This window comes from Petaurus breviceps, unplaced genomic scaffold, assembly GCF_028583685.1.
Source record: "Petaurus breviceps papuanus isolate PSGF00001 unplaced genomic scaffold, PetGlider_PUasm1.0 76, whole genome shotgun sequence".
Lineage (NCBI taxonomy): Eukaryota > Metazoa > Chordata > Mammalia > Diprotodontia > Petauridae > Petaurus > Petaurus breviceps.
In genome coordinates, this window is record NW_027186473.1 from 47,006,679 (window position 1) to 47,028,774 (window position 22,096).

Here is a 22,096-nt window from a genome sequence, read left to right on the forward strand (position 1 = left end):
GTAAATATTTCTAGTAATTAATGTTTGGGATGAGAGGCAGCATTATATAATGGTTAGAGGACTAGCCTTGTGTCAGGAAGATCTGAGTTCAAGTCCTTCCTCTCACACATACTGTGATATCATGAGCAGATCACTCTTGGTGTCTCAGGCAGTTCTCTTAAGATTAAAAGATAGAGGAGTTTCCTATCCAAAGAGAATTTCCACGGTGGGAGTTTCCTTCTTGCACTGATACAAAACATAGGTCCAGATTGAACCACAAACATTTTGGTATTGCTAGACTCAGAAGGTACTTCGATAGATTTTAATCCAAATCATACCTGACCCCTCCATGACATATTAATTTATTTAAAACTCTTTAATTTGGAGGAAACATTACTTCATGTATAGTCCATTATACTTTTGGATAGCCGTCTTGAGTAGGAAGTTTCTCCTTGGACAAAACCTAAATTTGCTTTCTTTGCAACTTTTGAGTATTATCCTTTGGGGCCAAGCAGACAAGTTTGATTCTTACTCCTCTACCTGACAATACTTACATTCTTGAAGACGGTCTTCTGTTATAATTTTCAAGCTCAGTATCCTCCAGTTCTTTCAATAGATCCTTCTATGGCTTGATCTTAAGACCTTGCACATCCTATTTATCTTTCTCTGGATGCTCTAGAGCTTATTAATAGTTTTCCTAAAATGTGGCATCCAGTACTAACCCAGTACTGTCTATATGAACTGGATGAATTCCAGAATTTTGTTAGGGGTCAAAATTAAAACATTGGCCTACAGTTTATATTTTCCATTTTCTTCCCTTTTCTGAAAATTGAGACATTGGCCTTTGTGCAGTCTTGTGGTAATCTGCCTTTCCATTTGGCACCTGAAGATATAGTTCACCTGGGCATAGTGACCTGAACTTGTTGAAGTAGTTATTACTGTCTTCCTATTGAGTCTCAATTCCCCATTAGCATTTTTCTTCTGTCCTAAAAATCATTTTGTTTGACAGAGAATACTGGCAAAATGAGGGTTGAATATTTCTGCCTTTAGTGTTCCATCTACTTCTGTTACCTACTGAGCATTTGAGAGGATCTCAAGGGAAGAAAAGCAAGACTCACATGGAATAGGAGGGCATCAATGGACTTTCATCTTAACTGAAGAATACTGATTTCAGTGCACAAATGTATTGAACTATTTTTCGTTAATTGTTTTAGAGGTTTATAGAATTTTTTTGTTTTTTATTTGGGTCATCAGAACTTCATTTTTGACTGCTTTCTAGCTGACTAGGTGACTTTCCCTGTGGAATTTCAGTCTTTTTGATACTGTCCTTTCTTTGAACCTTTGGAAGCCCACTTTTCTAAAAATTTGGGTGTGCTGTTCCCATCTTTCTTCTTTCTGTCACAGATTATTAGTTGGAAGATGGACTGGACACTTGTTGCTAAATATAGCAGATGTTCAGATAAGCAAAGTCCTCTTTCATTATTACATTTCTGTGCCAGGAAGTGATCTGTTTGTTGAATGCCTCATCTTTTTTTCCCTTTTCTGTTTAGGTGAAATGTAGTAGTTTGAGAATATCATATAAGTTTCTACTTATATAGATCTTCTAAGTTGCTGTCCCCCATGCTTCTTCTTATGAATGTTGTAAGTCCTCATATAGTACATCTTCTTTCTTAGCATACAGTTCCCTCTGCCTCTACCTAATCCATATACTATCAAATTTCAGGTAATACTTCTGTGGCTATGTTTTCCTCCTTGCTTTAGGATTTCTAGTTCAATTTGTTTATTGCTCATACTTTGTATTTGTCTACAAACAACTGAGGTTATTTGTAGATTTGTCTCTTTGAATTTCTGGGCAGCTGTGCTGCTATTCTCCCCCATTGTAGCTACTTTCTATTGGCAGCTGTCTTCTCCCTTTTCAGTTGAAAGCCTTTTTGATTCTGTTTGTGAAGAGGTAAATGCATTCTTTCCATCACTTGTTAGATATACTGCAATCCTGCCAAGGGTGAACAGTTAATCCAACCACTTTCTTAACTGGTTGTCTGCTTGCCATAGTTGTCTTTTAGGTAGCCCTTGACTTTCATTTACAGTGGGGATGAAAATAACACCTCCCCTTAAAGCCTTCAGGTACTTGTCCAGGACATCATAATCTTCCTAACATTTTCTTTTGGCTTTATCATGAGTTACCAGAAGAAATAAGTAGTAACCCTCTGGTTTGACAAATCTTAGGAGATTCTCTCTGGGTCATATCTTCGATATATTGCCTGAGGAGACAGCAGATCTTATTATCAAGTTGACTCAAAAAACTACCTCAGTACCCTCCTTAGGGTAGTAACCAAATACCACTACTCATTTTCCTCTGAAAAGTACTGGATCTCATTTTTCTTGATGGCACTTGGTGGATCTACATCATTATTGTTTGGAGCATAAGCTGCTACTTCCTTCTTAGGAAGTTCAGCTGTTTTGAGGAAGAGCCTCATGATTGGTCTTTTTTCCTCTGATAGAACGTAAGCTCTATTGGGAGGGATTGTTTCATTTTTGTCTTTGTATAACTGGGGATACGTATTACAAAAAAAATTACAATTTTTGCTAGGACAGAGGTTTGAGACTTTATTATGACCAGACATGTAGTCAGTCTTTTTAAAAAACTATTTTGTGTATGGGTTTATTGCATATTCTAAGTTTCTTTTCTCTTTTATCATAAATCTCAAATTACTAATTTTATTGTGATTTGGCTTAGTGATGAATTTTAAAAGAGTATAGTATCTGGAATGTGAAATAATATTTTCTTAGAAACTATCATGTTTGTTTTTTTACTTGGATTTTTTTTATTATGTTTTTATTTTGCACATTGATGTTTTTGTCAGGAGTTACATAGCATTTAATGAGGCATTTATTTTGTTGATATTCAGGGCTTATGCTTGGATCTTTGCTTTAAAACCTACATTAGTTGAAAAGTACTTTTTATTCAAATCCAGCAAAAGTATTGATCTTGAAACTGCTTATGCTGTGAGATAAAAATTGGTAGTCTTAATTTCACTTTTAATGACTAGATTTAAATCTGACTAGCAGTCTTTAAGAATGAAATAGGGAAATATTTTCCCTTATACTTCCCAACCCCCTCATTCCTGTGAAGCCGAGGAACGAATTAGGGTATTGCTTTTCTAATACTATTTAGTTTTGATTGACAATCAGTTTCTTGAAATTTTCATTGGGGAACTTGTCACCAGCACATTTCTGACAGAATGTTTAATGGGATAGTAGCATATCTCCCATGGAAGATTCATTTAGTATAGATGTTTTTAAGAATTAGGTCCTACTATATAAAATGAAAGCTTTGGATTAAATGACTTCTAAATTGCTTTCTAATCCTACCATTCCATGCATCTGAATTATTGGGCTATTCATTTTGGGGGAGAGGTCAAAAAGCTACTTTTTTTGGTTACATGTTGATTGTTTTTCTAACTTTGTTTTGTCAAAATAGGACTTTGATTCGTGGTTTGATACAAATAACTGCCTTGGGGATCAAAAGCTAGTTGAACGTCTTCATATGGTAAGTAGGGGATTATTGTTTTATAATAGTTCTATAAATACTTAACTGAAATAAAAAATGAAACAGAAAACCTGGTGTAATGGATAGCATGCTGGGCTAGAAGTCAGAACTAGGTTCAAATTCTACCTCTCATGATGACTGATCCTGGGCAGTTTACTTAATGTCTGGTGTATTTCACAATCAAAACTGATCCAGTCAACAAGCTTGTATTCCCTCAAGAGGAGTGAATGATAGGCTCATGGGAACTCGATGACCAAATGTGGGAAAATGCTCAGCTGCCATCATCAGCTGTGTATGCTTTCAGCATGACAAACTGTGATGAGGCCAAAGAAAAGCTTTATGAAGACCTGGAGACCTTCCTTGTCAGTGTGCCAAAAGAGGAAAGGCTTATAGTTCTGGCTTACTTTAATGCCAGAGTAGGCGTGGATTATTGGATGTGGCAGGGAGTTCTTGGGAGGAATGGAGTCGGAAATAGCAACAGTAACAGTCATTTAACCATGGAAGACTCCTACAATTCATGACTTTCTCATTACCAACACTGTCTTCTGTTTACCTAAATGTAATAAAACTTTATGGGTATACCCTTGTAGCAAATATTGGCATTTAGTAGACTGTATCTTTGTAAGGAGAAGAGACAGGGTATGAGACTAACAAAGGAGATGTGTGGAAGAGTGCTGGACTGATCAGAGACTTATCCTCTCCAAGCTAAATATTCACATTCAGCAAAAGCAGCGGCTGCAAGGTAAGATGACTAACAGAAGACTTGTCCATAGAATACAGCACTTCTTCCTGCATGAAACAGTTTGTTGCTAACTTGGAGAGAAAACAGGGCCAACACGTGGTTGGTAAGAGTGGAGGAGAAAGGAGTGGGCAGCTTTCAGAGATTTGGTGTACAGTTCTGCATTTACTCATCTGGGTCAGAACGCTTAAGATTGGTTTCATGAAAATGATGGGGAAATTCAGAAGCTGCTAAATTAAAAACTAAAACTCCACAGTGTTTACCAGCAGGATAATTTGTCTGTCTCTATCAGAAGTAAAGTAAAAGTGAAGCTTGAAGAGATGCAGGCGTGGTTCTTGGCTCAATAAAAAGGCAGATGAAATTCAGTTTTACACTGATAGTAACAATCCAAAATGCTTTTATGATGCTCTGAAGGCTATTTATGGGCCAAAGACCTATGGTATATCTAGACTACTCAGTGCTGATGGAGCCACCTTGATTAGTGACAAGGACATAATCCTGGAGAGATGGACTGAACAATTTCATAGTGTTCTCAACAGATCTTCATCAACCACTGCTGAAGTCATTGACCATATACCTCAGATTGAAGTCTATCCCTTTGTAGATGAACTTCCAACTGAAGAGAACATTTTTGGATAACATTAGCCTCCCTCATGTGACAAAGTACCTGGTGCTGATTCTGTTTCAACTGAAATTTGCAAGGTGGGGGGTCTACTGCTTGTATAAAAACTGAGTGGGTAAGAGCACCGGTCCCAGAATCGGGATGACCTGGGATCGAATCCGGGTTCAGATACTTGATCGAATCTGGGTTCAGATACTTAACACCACACCCAGAAATAACTGGCCATGTAACCTTGAGCAAGTTACTTAACCCCAATTGCTTAAAAAAAACAAAAGAACTGAGTGAAATCTTCCAGGTTATATGGTGAGAGGAGATTATCCCCCAGGAGTTCAAGGATGTCTCCATTGTGCATTTCTACCAAAAAAAAAAAAAAGGGAAATAAGTTTTCCTGTGACAGTCATTTGGGGGATGTTTGTGTGAGTCTCTCTCTCTCTCTTAGTCATTGCTGGCAAGATTCTTGTCAGTTATTAATAGGCTGATCCTTCACCTGGAAGGTGATCATCTACCTGAGAGCCAGTGTGGTTTCAGAAAGGGCTGAGAAACACTTGTGATATTTGCTTCCTGACAACTCCAGGAGAAATTACAGGAGCAGAAAAGAGGCCTGTACACATCATTTATTGATATGACCTGACTAAGGCCTTTGATAATGTCAATCATTGAGGGCTTATGGAAGATGATGGCAGAATTTGGTCACCTGGAGAAGTTCATCAGTATTGTACATCAAGCTTCTTGACAGCATGTTTTCTTGGGTTTTGGATCATGGACAGTCCTCTCAAGTTTTTCCAGTCACCATTGGAAAGAAGCAGGGCTGTGTGCTTGCTTCCATTCTTTTTAGCATTATATTTTTCAGTGCTGTCAGATGCCTTCGATGAAGATAAAAATAGCACCAAGGCTAGCTACCCCACTGACACTAAATTATTTAACTTGAAAAGGCTACACACCAAGACTACAATGGAGGTAGACTTGGTATGTGACTTGTTCCCAGATGATTGTGTACTCAGTGTACTCTGAGGCTTAGATGTATGAGTTGATTTTCTGCCACTTGTGCTTATTTTTGCCTGCTAATTAACACCAAGAAAACAGGTTTTCCATCAGCCATGCATACTTGGAACCATTGGGTATAGCAAATGAAGAAATTTTGAATGCTGTGGATAAATTTGCATACTGTGGCAGTATACTTTCCAGGATTGTGTGTATAGGGATGTATATATAGATGAAGTTGATGCCATTGCTAGAATGGGAGGCTGTGAAGGAAAGAGTGAGAGACGAACTATTTGGCTGCCTACCATATGGAAGATTTACAGAGTTGTTGTGATGACCTTGTATACCTATACGAAACCTGGATAGTCTAAGAGCGCCATGCCAGGAAACTGAATTGCTTTCATTTGAATTGTCTTAGGAAGATTCTGAAGATCACTTGACAAGATAAGGTATTGGACACAGGTCCTTTCTTGAGCTAAATTGCTTAGTATTCAAAATCTGCTGCAGAGAGCACAACTTTGATGGGATAGCCATGCTGTTTGAATGCAAAACGTATGTTTGCTTAAAAGAATATTTTACAGATAGCTCACACAAGGCAAACACTCACATGGAGGTCAGCTGAAGTAATTCAAGGGCACTCTCAAAGTCTCTCTGAAGAACTTTAGAATTGATTGTGTGACGTGGGAGAGATACTTGCATAAGACTGCCCAGCATGACGTGCCAGCATCAAAGAAGGCACTATGTTCTGTGAATGAAGCAGAATTGGCAGCAGCTCAAAAGAAACTGAGGTGTTCAAATTTAGAGACAACTCATCTCCAAATGTTCCTCTGGACTTTCTCTGCCCAACCTGTGGTAGAGCCTTCTGAGCTTGTATTGGTCTGATCAGCCACAGTTGACACATTGTACCTTCACCCTAACATGGTGATGCCATTTTGTTCTTTGTCAAGTGTGAAGGACAGCACCCAACTAACATCAAATAACTCCTTGAGACTTAGGAAAGTCATAGATTAGTTCTGGCCTGTGTTACTGGGGAGAGTTCCCACGCTGGCAGTCACTCCATGTTGATAAACTCCCAGATCTTTTGTATATTTGCATGTGGAGAATGAAAAGAAGTAAATGGTAGCTAGTGTGTTGACTTAGAAATGGGAATTAGGTGCTTCTTGCTAATCTTAAATCTTCAAGGTAATTACCTGTCCTATAGTTTTGTTATCTTGAAAAGGAAAGATACTGTTGAGATAGTCTTCCTAAAAGACTTGACTGTAGGATAGATAGGACTGACACTCAGGAATGTCTATTGTGATGAGGCTACCAGAAAGCTAACCTGATGTTAAATGGCATCAGCAGCATTGATCAACGTGACCTGTTGACAGCAAATTTCTTCTACTTTATACTGGTTGGGTCATGCTTGACATTTTGGGTACAGTTCTAAACATTCTACTAGGAAGACATTGAGAAGCTCTACTTGGTGTTTAAAGGTTTGGGGATTGGTGCAGAGAAGTCTGCTTCCCTTTCTGAGGCCTTCAGTGTATGAGGCCTACTTAGTTGTGTCTTAGAATTCATGATCCTTAAATGCCTCACTGCAATTCCTCTGACACAAATTGTTTCTGGATCCCTCAGCTGCTAGTTTCTCCCTCTTATGAAATTGTCTGCTATTTGCTTTGTGTATGTTGTATGTTCACATTGAGATTGTTTCCACAGAGAACATGTAAGCTTCTTGAGGGCAGCAGGGATGGTTTTGTTTTTGTCTTTGTGTCCCCAGAGTCTAGCTCAATGTCTGGCACATCGGAGACACTACCAGTGTGATTGTTAAATTGATGATTTTGGGGATTTGAAGCTACCATGTGGAAATTGGGTGGAAGAATTAGGAGTGTATAGCCTGGAGAAAAGAGCACGTATAGAGGAAATGTACTTTTTTCTGAATATTTGCAATTTCAGAATGTAAAATAGGGATTAGTTTATTAGGATGGTTAGGAGATAAATTAGGAAAGTTAGAAGGGTTAGAAAAGTTAATGAGTTACTTAATGATGTAGTGGTTTACAAATGAAATTTTGAAACATGTTTTCAGAGCACCGGGCCTGGAGTCAGGAAGACTTACATTCCTGAGTTCAAATCTGGCCTCACATACAAGCTGTATGACCCTGGGCAGGTCACTTAACCCCATTTGTCTCAGTTTTCTCATCTGTAAAATGAGTTGGAGAAGGAAATGGCAAACCCCTGCAGTATATTTGCCAAGAAAACCCCAAATGGGGCCATGGAGAGTTGGATACGACTGAAATCATTGAGTAACAGTTTTATCCTATATAGTTGGTTGTGTATATGAAAACATTTTAGATGGGACTTGTTAGAGATTTTTGTATGATGCCTTGCACAGAATGGGTGCTAATTTTCATTACTAAAATTTATGTCAAATTCTAAAATTATTTTTCCTTACCTTTTTAATCTTTGGTGTCTTATTACTGTTTTTAAGAGAAATTTTTTAAATACTTCCTCATATTTAGATAATATTCATCACTTCACGTAAGACAAAAAATGACCAAAGCCTAAATAGAAACCCTCTCCCCCCCTAATTTTTTCCAGTTCAAAATTATTGTCTCTAATAGTGTATATATTTGGACAACTGTCAAACTGACATTGTCAGGAAGACATATTTTATTATTAATTTCTTTCCAGGTTTTGCGCCCATTTCTCCTTCGTCGAATTAAGGCTGATGTTGAAAAAAGTTTGCCTCCAAAAAAGGAAGTTAAAATTTATGTAGGTCTGAGCAAAATGCAAAGGGAATGGTAAGTGATTTGAGACAATCTTGTTATTCCATATTGTCCTTCACAAATTTCTGTTTGTGTTTCTTTTCCTAGGTAATGTCCTGCTGATTTGTTGCAGCAGGTACTGTGAACTTTTATAAAAAAGGATGAGCTTAACCTGTTTGCAAAGCAGTCATTCTATAAGTGTTATTAGATAGACAACAGAAATAATATAACTATCACCTAAATACAGTTTCTATTATATCTTATTCACCATATAGCTATATGTACCTAAATGTTGCAGTAACCTTTAAAGGATCATATATGAGAGGTCCATTTGGTTTAACAGATAAAGCAAGTTTTAGATTAGTTTAATTTAATTAATCTTTTTCACATTACTTTCATTTATATATATATATATCTTCTTATCCAGAGAGCCATCTTTTGTAACAATAACAGAGAGGGAAAAAATGCATTTCAGCAAAAACCTAATCAGCCAGTCAGCTGGGTTTTTAATAGTCAGTTACGCTACATTCCATACCCACAATGTTTCTTTCTGCCATCTACATGGGAGGGTGGGATGTGATTTTCTTATCTCCTAGGCATGAACTTGGTTATAATTTCACAGCATTTATCATCATGTGGTTTTTTGAGTTTTCATTTACAATATGGTCATTATATTATCTTCTTTTCTTGATTCTATTTAAACTTCGCTTGGTTTATGTTTCTAACTGTACTTTTCCTAACTCTTAATATTTGTGTTGAATCAATTTCCCCAAAAAACCCAAACAAAAAACTGTGCCTGCTTTTTAATTTTTTATATTTCTATAATGTTCTGTCTCTGAAGATACTTTTGCTTTTTTTCCCTTCAAAATAATCACTTAGAAAGTATTTATTAATCAGTGAGCATTTATTGAGTCTACTTTGTGTCAGGCACTTGATACATAATGGTGAAAATTAAGTTTAAAGAATATATTTGGTATATGTTTAAGTTGGTATAAGTTTAAAGAAAGTAGTTGGTATATGAAAGAACAAGGAGATGAAAGAGATTGATGTTGATGGTTTAGTTAAGATTATCATGAAAATGTTCGAGATTCTGGTAGTCAAATGTGTATTATGCCAGTATATTTTGGTAGAATATGATTTAATTGATTTCATTCCACTGGTAATAAATTACTAAGTTTGGCCCTGACAATGACTAATTTCTTACGAGAAATAAAAGATTAATTATGAATAATTGTAATCGATATAAGTGATTAATAATAAAGTATTAGGGAGAACTAAACTTACTGAAAAGTATTTTTTCCTTAGGTATACACGGATACTAATGAAGGATATAGACATATTAAACTCGGCAGGAAAAATGGACAAAATGAGATTGTTGAATATCCTAATGCAATTAAGGAAATGTTGCAATCATCCATATCTCTTTGATGGAGCCGAACCTGGGCCACCTTACACAACAGATATGCATCTGGTTACCAATAGTGGCAAAATGGTTGTACTAGACAAACTTCTTCCTAAGTTAAAAGAGCAAGGTATAAACACTGTAGACAGTTGTTTTAAAGTTAAAAAGTTAAAGTAAAAATTCTGTGGTTATTTTTGTGAAGTTTTCTGAATAGTATAAGTGGGTAGATATTTAGACTGACATTTCCATTTAAGTGAGTCTTGGAGTCATTTGTACAGTTATTTAATATCACTTGATTACTTAGTGTGTAGATCTTCGGTAAATTATTAAATGTGTATGTTCTGAAAGGATGTCTCTGAAGGCACGTAACATTTAGAGAAGGATTTTTACTGGGAAAATTGAAGTGAGGTATGGGCTTCTCCAATACTAGTCCTATGACTCTTTCCCCCCCCCCCCCCCCCCCCCCTTTTTTTTCCTTTTATGCTAAATGAAGTTTCATAAAGACTTTATAAGATTCATTTTGTAGAGATCTTTGTATAGGTTTTCTTTTTGGCTTCTGTTCAACTTGCATTTTTCTTTGGCAAGTGTCTTAGAAGTATTTCACATCACATGTTATCTCTACATTGTGCAGTCTGTCATACTTGGAAGTTGGTATGCATATGATTCCCTTTAGATGTTGGAAGAAAACATTGTAAGTATGTAGGGATCTGTTTTCTTTTTATGATAATGAGCTTTCCAGTTTCTTTATCTTTGCCTTTGAGACTGACTCCAGGCATTCACACATACAGCTTGAGATTGCTTTCTCCTGTTCCTGTACTGCTTGAGTGTGACTGAGCTGTCCATACACGAGGAACAGTGGAATAGGGTATCTCCTATATCATGTAGTTGGGTCAACCACTGACCTTGGGAAAAAGTATTCGGCTTTTTGATCTTTGCAAGAATAGGTGAATGTTCAACAGTTGAAGACAAGTTTGGATATGAAATACTGACTGGATTCATGAATGACCCCAAAGAAACATTGAGGGCTCCTGAGCTTTTGTGTATTGAATAAATGCTATTCAAAGAATGAGAAAAGGTCTTGCATATCTAGTAAGAGACATTAAAGTTATATGAATTAAAAAATAAAAACCATCCTTTTTTGGGTGGAGAGGGGATCCAGACCTGTAATTTACTTCCCTCTAGTAATGTAGATCAGCAGTAGCTCCCTAACATAAGATTTTAGAGAGTTGTTTGGTGCATTTAGTGGTTAAGCAACTTTTCCAGGGTCACACAGATAGTATTTGAGTATATATCAGAGGCAGGATTTAATAATTTGTAATATAAAATTTATAGTTAAGGATGTAATGGATTTTGTGAATACTTTTAGTTGCTGCATGGCTATTAGTCTTATATTTTGAATAGTGTGTTATAGTTCCAAAATATGTTATATTTGAACATTTTGCTGCTTTTAAGAGGTCTTGATTGAAGTTATGGTAATCCTCAACAGATTCAAGAGTACTAATCTTCAGTCAGATGACAAGAGTATTAGACATTTTGGAAGATTACTGCATGTGGAGAAATTATGAATACTGCAGGTTGGATGGACAGACTCCTCATGATGAGAGACAAGTGAGTTAAATTTGATGGGGAAAAGGAGGGAGAGGATATTACATGACATGATTATTATTTGACGTTTATTCTATTTTACATAGGATTCCATCAATGCGTACAATGAGCCAAACAGTTCCAAATTTGTTTTTATGTTAAGTACACGTGCTGGTGGTCTTGGCATAAATCTTGCTACTGCTGATGTCGTGATCTTATATGATTCAGACTGGAATCCACAAGTTGATCTTCAGGCTATGGTAAAGACTCAAACATATCCATTTCCCTAAAACTAAATGGTAGAAATACTCTTCACAGTATTATATGTACAGGTGCTTAAATTTTTTTTTGGTGGGGAAGTGCCTTGTATGATGGGGAGATTTACTTGTTAGATATTCCTACCGTCACTTAAATCCTTGAACAAAAGTATTGGGAGCTTGTGTTTTTCTTTGAATTTTTGGACTTCTCTTTAGCAGTAGAAATAATTTAGTATTAGTTAAATAGGGGTAAGATGGGATGAAGCTTTTGTTTAAAGCAGTTTTTTGTTTGAAAATTTTTTAAAAAGGTAGTCAAATTCTTAATTGATCTTTAATAAAATTATTGTTATAAATGATTTTGGTGAGTCAGAAAATTTTTATTGTGTGTTCTCAAGATTTATTCTTTCCAGTGAAGACTCTTAGAACATTTATTTTAAGAAATCAGCTAGTAATGGGCTAGTTTTTTTTTTTTTTGAGGGACAGGGCTATAAGTAATTTCATACCCTTTGACCCAGCTATACCACTCCTTGGATTGTATCCCAAAGAGATCATAGAAGTAGGAGGAAGACCCATATGTACAAAAATATTTATAGCAGCTCTTTTTGTGGTGGCAAAGAATTGGAAATTAAGGGGGTGCCCATCAATTGGGGAATGGCTGAACAAGTTGTGGTATATGAATGTAATGGAATATTATTGCACTATAAGAAACGAGGAGCAGATGGACTAAACATTTACCTGGAGAGGCTTATACAAACTGATGCTGAGTGAGAAGAGCAGAACCAGGAGAAATTTGTACACTATTACAGACACAACGTATGTGTGATGACCAACTTTGATAGACTGGATTCTTCTCAGCAATGGAGGGTTATAAGTCAACTCCAAAAGTCTCATGATGGAGAGAGATGTCTGTATTCAGAGAAAGAACTAGAAAGAACAGTTTGAATGCAGATTGAAGCAAACTACCTGCTCTGTCTTTTTCTTTTTTGGTTTTGTTTCCTCTTTCCCACTGTTCATTCCATCTGATACAGTCCTTCTTTATAACCTGACTAATGTCTAATGTGAAACTATTTGCAGATCCTATACTTGATTGTATGCCGCCATAGCGGGGGGGAAGGGGAGGGAGGGGGCAAAAATTTGAAACTTAAGGAATTGTGTAATTGAATCCTGTAAGCTAAAAGTAAACAAATTAATAAAGATCAAAAAAAGAAAAAATATATACACAAAAAGAAAAAATATCCTTTACAGATTTTATAAAGGAAATTTTTATCATGTAAGAAGAGGGCTCATAACTACACAGTCAAGCATTATCTACATGCATTTTCCCCAGTATGCTATATGACGTGCATGTTCATTTATTTGTTTAGGATCGAGCACATAGAATTGGACAAACCAAGACTGTTCGAGTATTCAGGTTTATTACCGACAATACTGTGGAGGAAAGAATAGTGGAACGTGCAGAGATGAAACTCAGGTTGGATTCAATAGTCATTCAGCAAGGTGTGTATTACAGAATTAATTCTAGGACCGTTTATTTGATGGTTTAGCAAGGAAGAAGTATGTTTTCCTAAATTTATTAGGATTGTTTAATTTTTAATCATTTGCATATGACTTGTTAAGCTGACTTGCCAGTATTAGTTATGTCTTAAGTATTCCCTGTGTGCTGATTGCTAGAAGGAAATAATAGTAAAAAAACAAAGTAGGATGTGGTCTGTGCTCCCTCAGTGCTTAGAGTACAGTGAGGGACATGGAAGTACATGTAACTCCTCTGTGTTGGTGTCTTTCCTCTCCTAATTCCTTTAGTCCTTATCTCTGTGTCTTGTGCTGTCATGCTGTCTTGCACGTCAGTTAGAGTGAGAGCTCTGTACAGACAGAGCCAGACCCCAAAGCCCAGTGCTAGGCTTCAGGACACTCAATAAGACTATTCCAGAGAAAGCAAAATGAAGGTGTTTATAAGTGCTGAGATGATGGAGGGGGGGTGGGGTTAGTCAAATGCTTATTAATTACCTGCTGTGTACCAGGTACAGGAAGTACAAATAAATAAAGGGATAGTTGATACTTTTCAGGAGCTTGCATTCTCATAGATTGATACCTGTTCATAGATAAATATGGAATGGATAAAACCTACACTGGTGGTGGACTTAGGAGGGGCCTTAATACCAATTGGTACTGGAAAGCATGTCCAAGAACAGGAAGAGAATCTGCTTGACAACTAGAGAGGAGGCCACTTTGGTTAGCTCAGAGTGGGAGGGGGGGAGTGGTGTCTAGTAGAATTGGAACCAGATTTTATAAAGTTTTAATAAAAGCTAGACGCGCACGTTTTTATTTTATCCTAGAACCATTAGGAAGCTTGGTTGAGTCAGGCAGTGACGTGGTCTTTGGTACTATTTTGTTCAGTGGACTAGAGCAGTGACAATTTGGAGACTTGGAGTAGTTTAAGGTAAGAGGTGGTGAAAGAAGGAGGTCAGATTTGATAGGTAAATGTAAAGTGAGATTTGGTAACTAATTGCATGTTTGGAGTGAGGGAGAGTAAGAATTCAAGTATAATGAATTTGGAGATTGGATGAATGATGGTTCTTTTGACAGAAATGGGGAAGTATGGAAGAGGGGAGAATTTGGACAACAAAGATAATGAGTTTAATAGACAATTGGTAATAGGAGACTGAAGGTCAGGAAGAAGACAATGGGACTAGATCCTAATGCAGGAGATGGTCAGGAGGTAGAATTGACAAGATTTTGCATCTGATGGGACCTAGTCAGAGTGAGGGATTTAGGATAAATTGCAGGTTGTAAATGGGTGACTTGAATAGTATCCTTGATTGTAATCTGAAATTAGGAGAAGAGTGGGTTCTTAGGAGAAAAGATAATGGAGATGTAGGCATTTACATGTACTTGAAAAAAAGCATATATGTCATATGGCTCTTAACTTTAAAAAAAAGCCTTTGTAGGATTAAGAATTGTGTTTGTGTATATATGTGTGGAGTGGGGAAAGGTAATGAAGGAGTTTGGGGTCTCCATGAGACAAGTGGTTTTGTGGGGTAGGGGTTGAGGTAGATCTCTTTTCCTTTATTGTTACCTTGAATGAAATCTGACCTTGCTGCTCTAGGTGGAGGTGAGACCTCCCATTCCTGAGGTCAGAGAAAAACTCAGCTCAGTTGAAGGGGCAATCCCTTGGGACTGAACATTCTCAGAGACTTTTCTTTGAAATTCTAGCTTTGACACTTAGTAGATTGTGACATTGGTCAAGGCACCTAATATTTCTGAGTCTCAGATTTTTTTCATTTTTCATTTTTTGCTTTTTGGAGGGGAGAAAGGTAGGGCAACTGGGGTTAAGTGACTTGTCCAAGGCCACACGGCTAGTAAATGTTAAGTGTCTGAGGCCAGATTTGAACTTGGGTTCTCCTGACTCCAAGGCCGCTGCTGTATTTACTGTGCCACCTAGCCGCCCTGAGTTTTTTTCATTTAAGACAGGAATTCTCAGTCTTTGGCAATCTGGTGAAGCCTCTGTAGCCTTCTTAGAATGTTTTTTAGATTTGTAAAATTCATAGGATTTTAAAAGAAATGAAGAGATAATCAAATATCAAAATATTAAAAACCATTTCACTGCCTTAAGAACCTCTACAAAATCTACAAAATGAGAGGGTTAGACTACATGACCTATAAGTATTGAGTTGAAGGATAGTGGGGAATTAGATTTAGTGGTGCTAAGATTATTAAAGAACAGACTTTAGATTTCATGTGGTAGGCACCTGGCAATTATTGTAGATTCTTGGGCAAGGGAATGGCTCAGTGAACATGTTTTTTTAAGGGGAATTGCATGGCTGCAAGAGATTGGAGGGAGTTGAACCTGTGCTTCATTCACATTGAGTTTTTGGTTTGAAATAATCATTGAATCAGTCAGATATTAAGCCACCTATTTTTGTTCAAGGTAGTATGCCAGGTGTTATGTGAGACAAAAGGAAATGTAACCCAGCAATCCAGGAGAGAGCTTTCAAATCTGATTGGGTGATATGGCATCAGTAATTGGAGTGTTTAATGTACTCCAATTTATAATTATAAAATGACAGAAGTATTGTCAAATTAGTATAGACAGAAGGTGCTGTGAATTCGGAGGAAGGAGAGGTTTTTATTCAGAGGATTATGAGGGTTCTTTTTTTTCTTTTTGTAGGGGGGAAGGCAGGGCAATTGGAGTTAAGTGACTTACCCAAGGTCTCACATATAGTAAAGTGTTACGTGTCTGAGGTCAGATTTGAACTCAGGTCCTCCTGATTCCAGGGCCAGTGCTCTATTCACTGCACCACCTAGCTGCCCCCTATTAAGGTTCTTTTAAGGAAGAGATTTGGATTGAATTGGGATGGGTAAGATTAGATCCTTATAGGTGAGGTGAGCAAAGACATTTAGAGGTAAGAAGGAATGTATATAGGAAGCCAGGCCTCTGAATATTAGATTTGCTTATACTTAAAAACATTTTTTAAAGCTTTCTTTCCTTTTTTGTCTTCAAGTCATATTTAAAATAAAAGTTTAGATTTGGTTATTTGGAAAATAATTTGATTTAATACTGAAATGTACATGACTTTCAGTCAACAGGTAGTTAAATCTTTATAAGATAAGGTAGCTACTGTGCTTCATAAAGATAAAAGAATGCTAATTTTGGTTTATCTGAAGTAATTTTTCTTAGTTTTTTTCTTTTCCATTTTCTTAAAACCATACCACATGCTCTTTTCTTTAGGAAGACTTGTAGATCAAAATCTGAACAAAATTGGGAAAGATGAAATGCTACAGATGATTCGCCATGGTGCAACACATGTATTTGCCTCAAAGGAAAGTGAAATTACTGATGAAGATATTGATGGTATTTTGGAAAGAGGTGCAAAGAAGGTGAGTTATAGGTTGAATAATGTGCTTTCAGTATCGAATGAATGCTTTAAATTTCAGAATGAAATATTTCATATTGGAGCATTTGTTATAAATGTATTTTATCAGTAGGTTTTTCAGGGGCTGCTAGGTGATGCAGTGAATAGAGCACCAGCCCTGGAGTCTGGAGGACCTGAGTTCAAATGTGGCCTCAGACACTTGACACACTAGCCGTGTGACTTTGGTCAAGTCACTTAACCCCAGTTGCCTTGCCTTCCTCCCTCTGAAAAAAATAAATAAGTAGATTTTTCATATAGGAGACACTTGAATCTTGGTTTTTTTAAGATTTGATGTTTTCATGTTCTCAGTCTATTATGAAGTTGGTTTTGTTTCCCCACAGACTGCAGAAATGAATGAAAAACTCTCCAAGATGGGTGAAAGTTCACTGAGAAATTTCACAATGGATACAGAGTCTAGTGTATATAACTTTGAAGGTGAAGACTACAGAGAAAAACAGAAGGTAACTTGAATTATGTTTAAATGAAGGACATGACTCATATAGAAATTTTAGGATGTTTACTGTCATATGTAACATTGATATGTAATCCATAATATGTATTTATATATATTTTTTGTTAGGTGTTGAAGATCGGCTTAATAGAATTTGAGTTACAGAAAAAGGTATAAAACTTAATGTTTAAAATGTGCCATTAAACGTTTCTTTTCTCTATTAGATGGCGTTCACAGAGTGGATTGAACCACCCAAGCGAGAAAGAAAAGCCAACTATGCTGTTGATGCTTACTTCAGGGAAGCACTTCGAGTCAGTGAGCCCAAAGCGCCCAAGGTAAGCCCAAGGTGATAGATTGGATTAGGAACAAGTTGAATCCAGACAGTGGAGTACACCAGGGGACTACACTTGGCCATGTGCTGTTGTAACATTTTTAATTAGTGAATTAGATAAAAGTGGAGGTGAGATGCTTATCAGATTTGCAGATGATACAAAGCTGAGAGGGGTATAGCTAGCACATGGGATGACAAGAATTTGGATTCAAAAGGATCTTGGTAGGTTAGCCTAGAGTATTGGGTTGAATCTAATAAGCTAAAATTCAGTATGGACAGTTATAAGATGGATAGCTATATCAACATAGTCCTTTTAAAAATGATCTAATCTGGAGTTTTTAGTGTACTGCATGTACATTATGAGTCAGCAGTGTGATGTGGCAGCCAAAAAGCTAATTCTGATGGTGGGTGCATCTTCCAGGCAAATGAAAGTGTTCATCACACTGGTCAGACCCCATTTGGAGTATTGTGTTCATTTCTGGCTATCATGGAGGTAAAGAGGTAAAAAAGGCAAAAAGGACTTCAGTAATCTGGTTAGTTCTCAGAGGAGGGCAGCTAGCTTGGTGAAGGTCTTTGAGTCATGACATAAGAGGAACTTGGGTCTGGAAAAACAGAACTATGGGGACCTTCATGGCTGTATTCACATGTGTGAAGTGGTATTTATGTGGAAGCAATGGTGTAGTGGTGGTGATTGCTTCATGTCTGAGTTAGGCCTAATGGCTGGCAAAGTCACTTCCACATCTTGCTTTTTATATTGCCTTAATTTCTAATATGTTCTCCCTGCCTTCCCAAGCATAACAGAGAATAAAAAAGAAAAAAGTTCAGAAAAACTGACCAAAACTTCAACCATGTATGACATATGGGCGGTCTCCTTTACAAAGAAGGGAAGAAGACGCATTAATCTCTTCTTTGGGTCCAAGTTTGGTCAACAGAATTACTAGTCTTGGTTTCCTTTTTGTTGTCTTTTCATTTACATGAGTGTCGTGTATATTATTTTCCTAGTTCTCCTTCCTTCCCTTAGCATCAGTTCATGTGAGTCCTCCCAGGCTTCTTTTCTATTCCATATTTATCTTATGGTGCTGTGGAAATAGTCCATTAAATTAATATATTGTTGTTATTATCATTTAGCCATTTCCCCAATAAATGAACTTTGATTTTGTTTCCAGTACATTTCTTAAAATATACATGGAATGTCTTAGTCTATCAGTATAGAATTTTTTGGGAAGACTTGGTATTATTTTAGAGAGTCTGAAGTCCTCCATTCCTCTCATTTTACATGTAAAGAAATGCAGGCCCTGAGAGTTGAAGTGACCTACCCAAGGTAATATATCAATCAGCAAGTATTTATTAAGCACCTATTATGTGCCAGGTATTGTGCTAGGTGCTGGGGATATACATGTAATAAATGAAACAGTTTTTTGTCACAAGCAGCTTACATGCTAATGGCGGAGACAGGCATACATAGAAATATAAATATGTTTTTGTGTGTGTGTGTGTGTGTGTGTGTGTGTACAGACATAGACACATACACAGAATGACTTTCAGCAGTGTGTGGGATGGACTGAAGTGATGAGAGACTTGAATCAGGCAAACCAGTTAGGAGCCTGTTAAAATAATCTAAGCAAGAAATGGTCTGAACTAAGTGGAGAGAAAGGATAGAGTTATGAACTGAACTGGGATATTAGAGGGACAGTGATCCCTCTGACAGGAAGAGGGGGGAGGGTTTGAAGAAGGAAAGGAGTTCCCGATTCAAATTGTCTCTGAGATTTTGAGTTTGAAACGTCTAGTAGGCAATTAGTGACATGGGGCTAAAATTCAGGGGACACACTGGCTGAATATACTCATCTGAGTTATTTGCATAGGGCCTGATGAAGTCCCAAGAGAGAACTTGTAGAGGAGGGCTTAGGGGACCTTGGGGAATGTGCTCCTATTAGGGAGGCATGATGGAGATGATAAGACAGCAAAGGAGACTGAGAAGGAGCGGTCAGACTGGTAACCAGGGAAGACAGAGAGGGAAAAGTTGTGACTCAGCCCCTGCAGGTCTTTAGACTTCTACCATTTCTGCACAGTTCACTAATAAATATGAATTTGCCAATCCTGCTATTATCCAGTTTATAGGACATGTAAAATATTTTGGTTAATGACTACTTGTTTAATTTCACTGAAGGGAGTTATTGTTTGGAGGGGAAAAGCTGATTTAAGAGCAAAAGAAGACCATAAAAGAAGGCTTTGGGAGTACCTTTTTAAAATGGTTATAATTTTTTCCGTCTCTTAGGCTCCTCGACCTCCAAAACAACCTAATGTTCAGGATTTCCAGTTCTTTCCTCCACGTTTATTTGAATTATTGGAAAAAGAAATTTTATATTACAGAAAAACAATTGGGTATAAGGTAATTAGACATTTGCAGTTATTTTTGACTCTATATTCTCTTTACATAAAGAAAAATGTTTATTAAATTTCTCTAAATATAGATGACCTCGCAAATAATTACTCAGTTTAAGACAGTAAGTAAAGAAAAATACTAACTTTGTAACTAACTGTTTTTAACTTAATACTTTAAAGAGGGATATATTTAATATTGAATAAGCAAACTCAGTAAGTACAGTGTTATCTTCTCAACTCATCATATAAAAACTAAAATATCACCTGATGGACTAGCAAAATCTGGATGTTTTTCAGGTACCCCGTAATCCTGACCTACCGAATGCAGCCCAGGCACAAAAAGAAGAACAGCTAAAAATAGATGAAGCAGAGCCCCTCAATGATGAAGAGCTGGAAGAAAAAGAGAGACTTCTGACCCAGGTGTGTGTGGAAATTGGTGGTAGACTCTAGGGATTACAAGGCATGGATGATGATCCCAGCCTGAAATTAACCTTTTTGGTTTGGCCTTGGGGTAGGAAGAGGAGAGACAAAACCACAGACAAATGAAATGGTGTTTATTGTTGTTTTTTTTTTTTTAAGTGCCTGCCAACATGACAACCAAGAGTTCAAAGACCTTGGGGATGGGGTGGAGGCCACCTTAGGGTGGGTGGCCCAGTACAGCCCAGGAATATGCAAGATTTCAGTTGATGAAGTCTTGATAGGATTGAGAAAGGTCTAGCATATTCTAGGAGGAGTAAATGAAGATACTTAGTCTTTAGGAAAGGCCATGTGGCCAGAAAATTTGTTTGGTTTGATTATATATGTTTCTTACGAGGGTTTTTTTTTTGTTTTTGTTTGGTGGGGGGGAAGGAGCAAAGTGAGAGAACAAATGAAAAACTCATTAATTAAGAGCAAGAAAATTAACCACAGTAAAGAATTGACTTGAAAAATGCATGTTATTTTTATATTACAGAATGTATGACATTAAGTGACTATATCTGTGTATGCATGTGGCTTTAAATATGATGATGTTTTATCTCTAAGTATAAAAGTGAGGGTATTATAGCGCTGTGAAGTGCTCCAAGTTCTGCTCTTTATATTATGACTAAATAGCTAATGAATGATGCATACTTTATGCTTTTCCTTGCAAATAGTTTGCATGGGTATTTCATGGTTTGCGAGTTTATTTTAATACTATATTTAATATCTTAATTTCAGTAGTGCCAACAAGTATATGATCATTTTAAAAATGACTTCTAAAATTCAGTGACTGAAGATAAGAATGCACTGACAAAAAGATGCTTTCTGCAGTGATTATTCTAATGTACTTTGTACTCAAGAAAGTATAACGGGAATTCTTTACCTATAAAATAATATTGTGAATTCCATTTGAAAGTTATGTTTAGTTAACATTAAAAATTATGTTTCTTGAATTGGATTTAAGGGATTTACCAACTGGAACAAGAGAGACTTTAACCAATTCATCAAAGCTAATGAAAAGTGGGGCCGTGATGATATTGAGAACATAGCTAGAGAAGTAGAAGGGAAAACTCCAGAAGAAGTTATTGAGTATTCAGGTAATTGTGTGTAGGTATTTCAGTTGAATCTGTTGTGATGCTTTCACATTTTCCTGTCTCCACAGTTGGGCATTTTGCTTATCATCTGAGTGATTGTACTATATAATTAAAATTTTAAAACATAACATAATGAATAATGTTTACTTGTAGATATTTATAGATAACAACATCCAAAGCATTTTTCTTGAAAGCCTATAAATTTCTTGGTGCAGTTGTTTGCCTATTTTATAGGTGATGTTAGTGAGGGTCAGTCTTTAAACTTTAAGATTTAAAGCTACTCATTCAAGATCTCAAAGTGGTAAGTGTTAGAAGAAGGGCTTTATCTCAGATGCGGCTGAACAGAGATGGGAATTCGTGGTTTCAGTACTGGCTGAACCTATTGCAAGTCTGACTTTGGGCAAGTCACTGGACAGACCCCTCTGAGCTTTAGTTTCACTCTTCTCTTGTAAAATGAGGAGACTGACCTGAGTGGAATGCTTTTCCAATTTTAAAAGTATAATTTTATCATCTCATACTTCCACATTGACCATTATATTGACCCTTGGAGAAATGTTCTGTTTGTAACCTACTCAGTTGTATGTGCATGTTTTTAGTAAAATGTTTTGATT

The 22,096-nt window shown here is 36.8% G+C and overlaps 1 protein-coding gene across 2 annotated transcripts in view; it reads left to right on the top strand.

The window, feature by feature from the left end:
* SMARCA5 (SNF2 related chromatin remodeling ATPase 5) overlaps window positions 1-22,096 on the top strand; it is a 49,214-nt gene that overhangs the window by 17,769 nt on the left and 9,349 nt on the right. For both annotated transcript variants that reach the window (XM_069105445.1, XM_069105446.1), the window contains 12 exons: window positions 3,461-3,529; window positions 8,542-8,651; window positions 9,921-10,147; window positions 11,504-11,625; window positions 11,709-11,861; window positions 13,223-13,355; window positions 16,585-16,733; window positions 17,110-17,229; window positions 17,444-17,554; window positions 19,826-19,939; window positions 20,230-20,352; window positions 21,356-21,488. In XM_069105445.1, coding sequence (XP_068961546.1) covers window positions 3,461-3,529; window positions 8,542-8,651; window positions 9,921-10,147; window positions 11,504-11,625; window positions 11,709-11,861; window positions 13,223-13,355; window positions 16,585-16,733; window positions 17,110-17,229; window positions 17,444-17,554; window positions 19,826-19,939; window positions 20,230-20,352; window positions 21,356-21,488 — 1,564 coding nt within the window. The remainder of the gene's footprint in view (window positions 1-3,460; window positions 3,530-8,541; window positions 8,652-9,920; window positions 10,148-11,503; window positions 11,626-11,708; window positions 11,862-13,222; window positions 13,356-16,584; window positions 16,734-17,109; window positions 17,230-17,443; window positions 17,555-19,825; window positions 19,940-20,229; window positions 20,353-21,355; window positions 21,489-22,096) is intronic.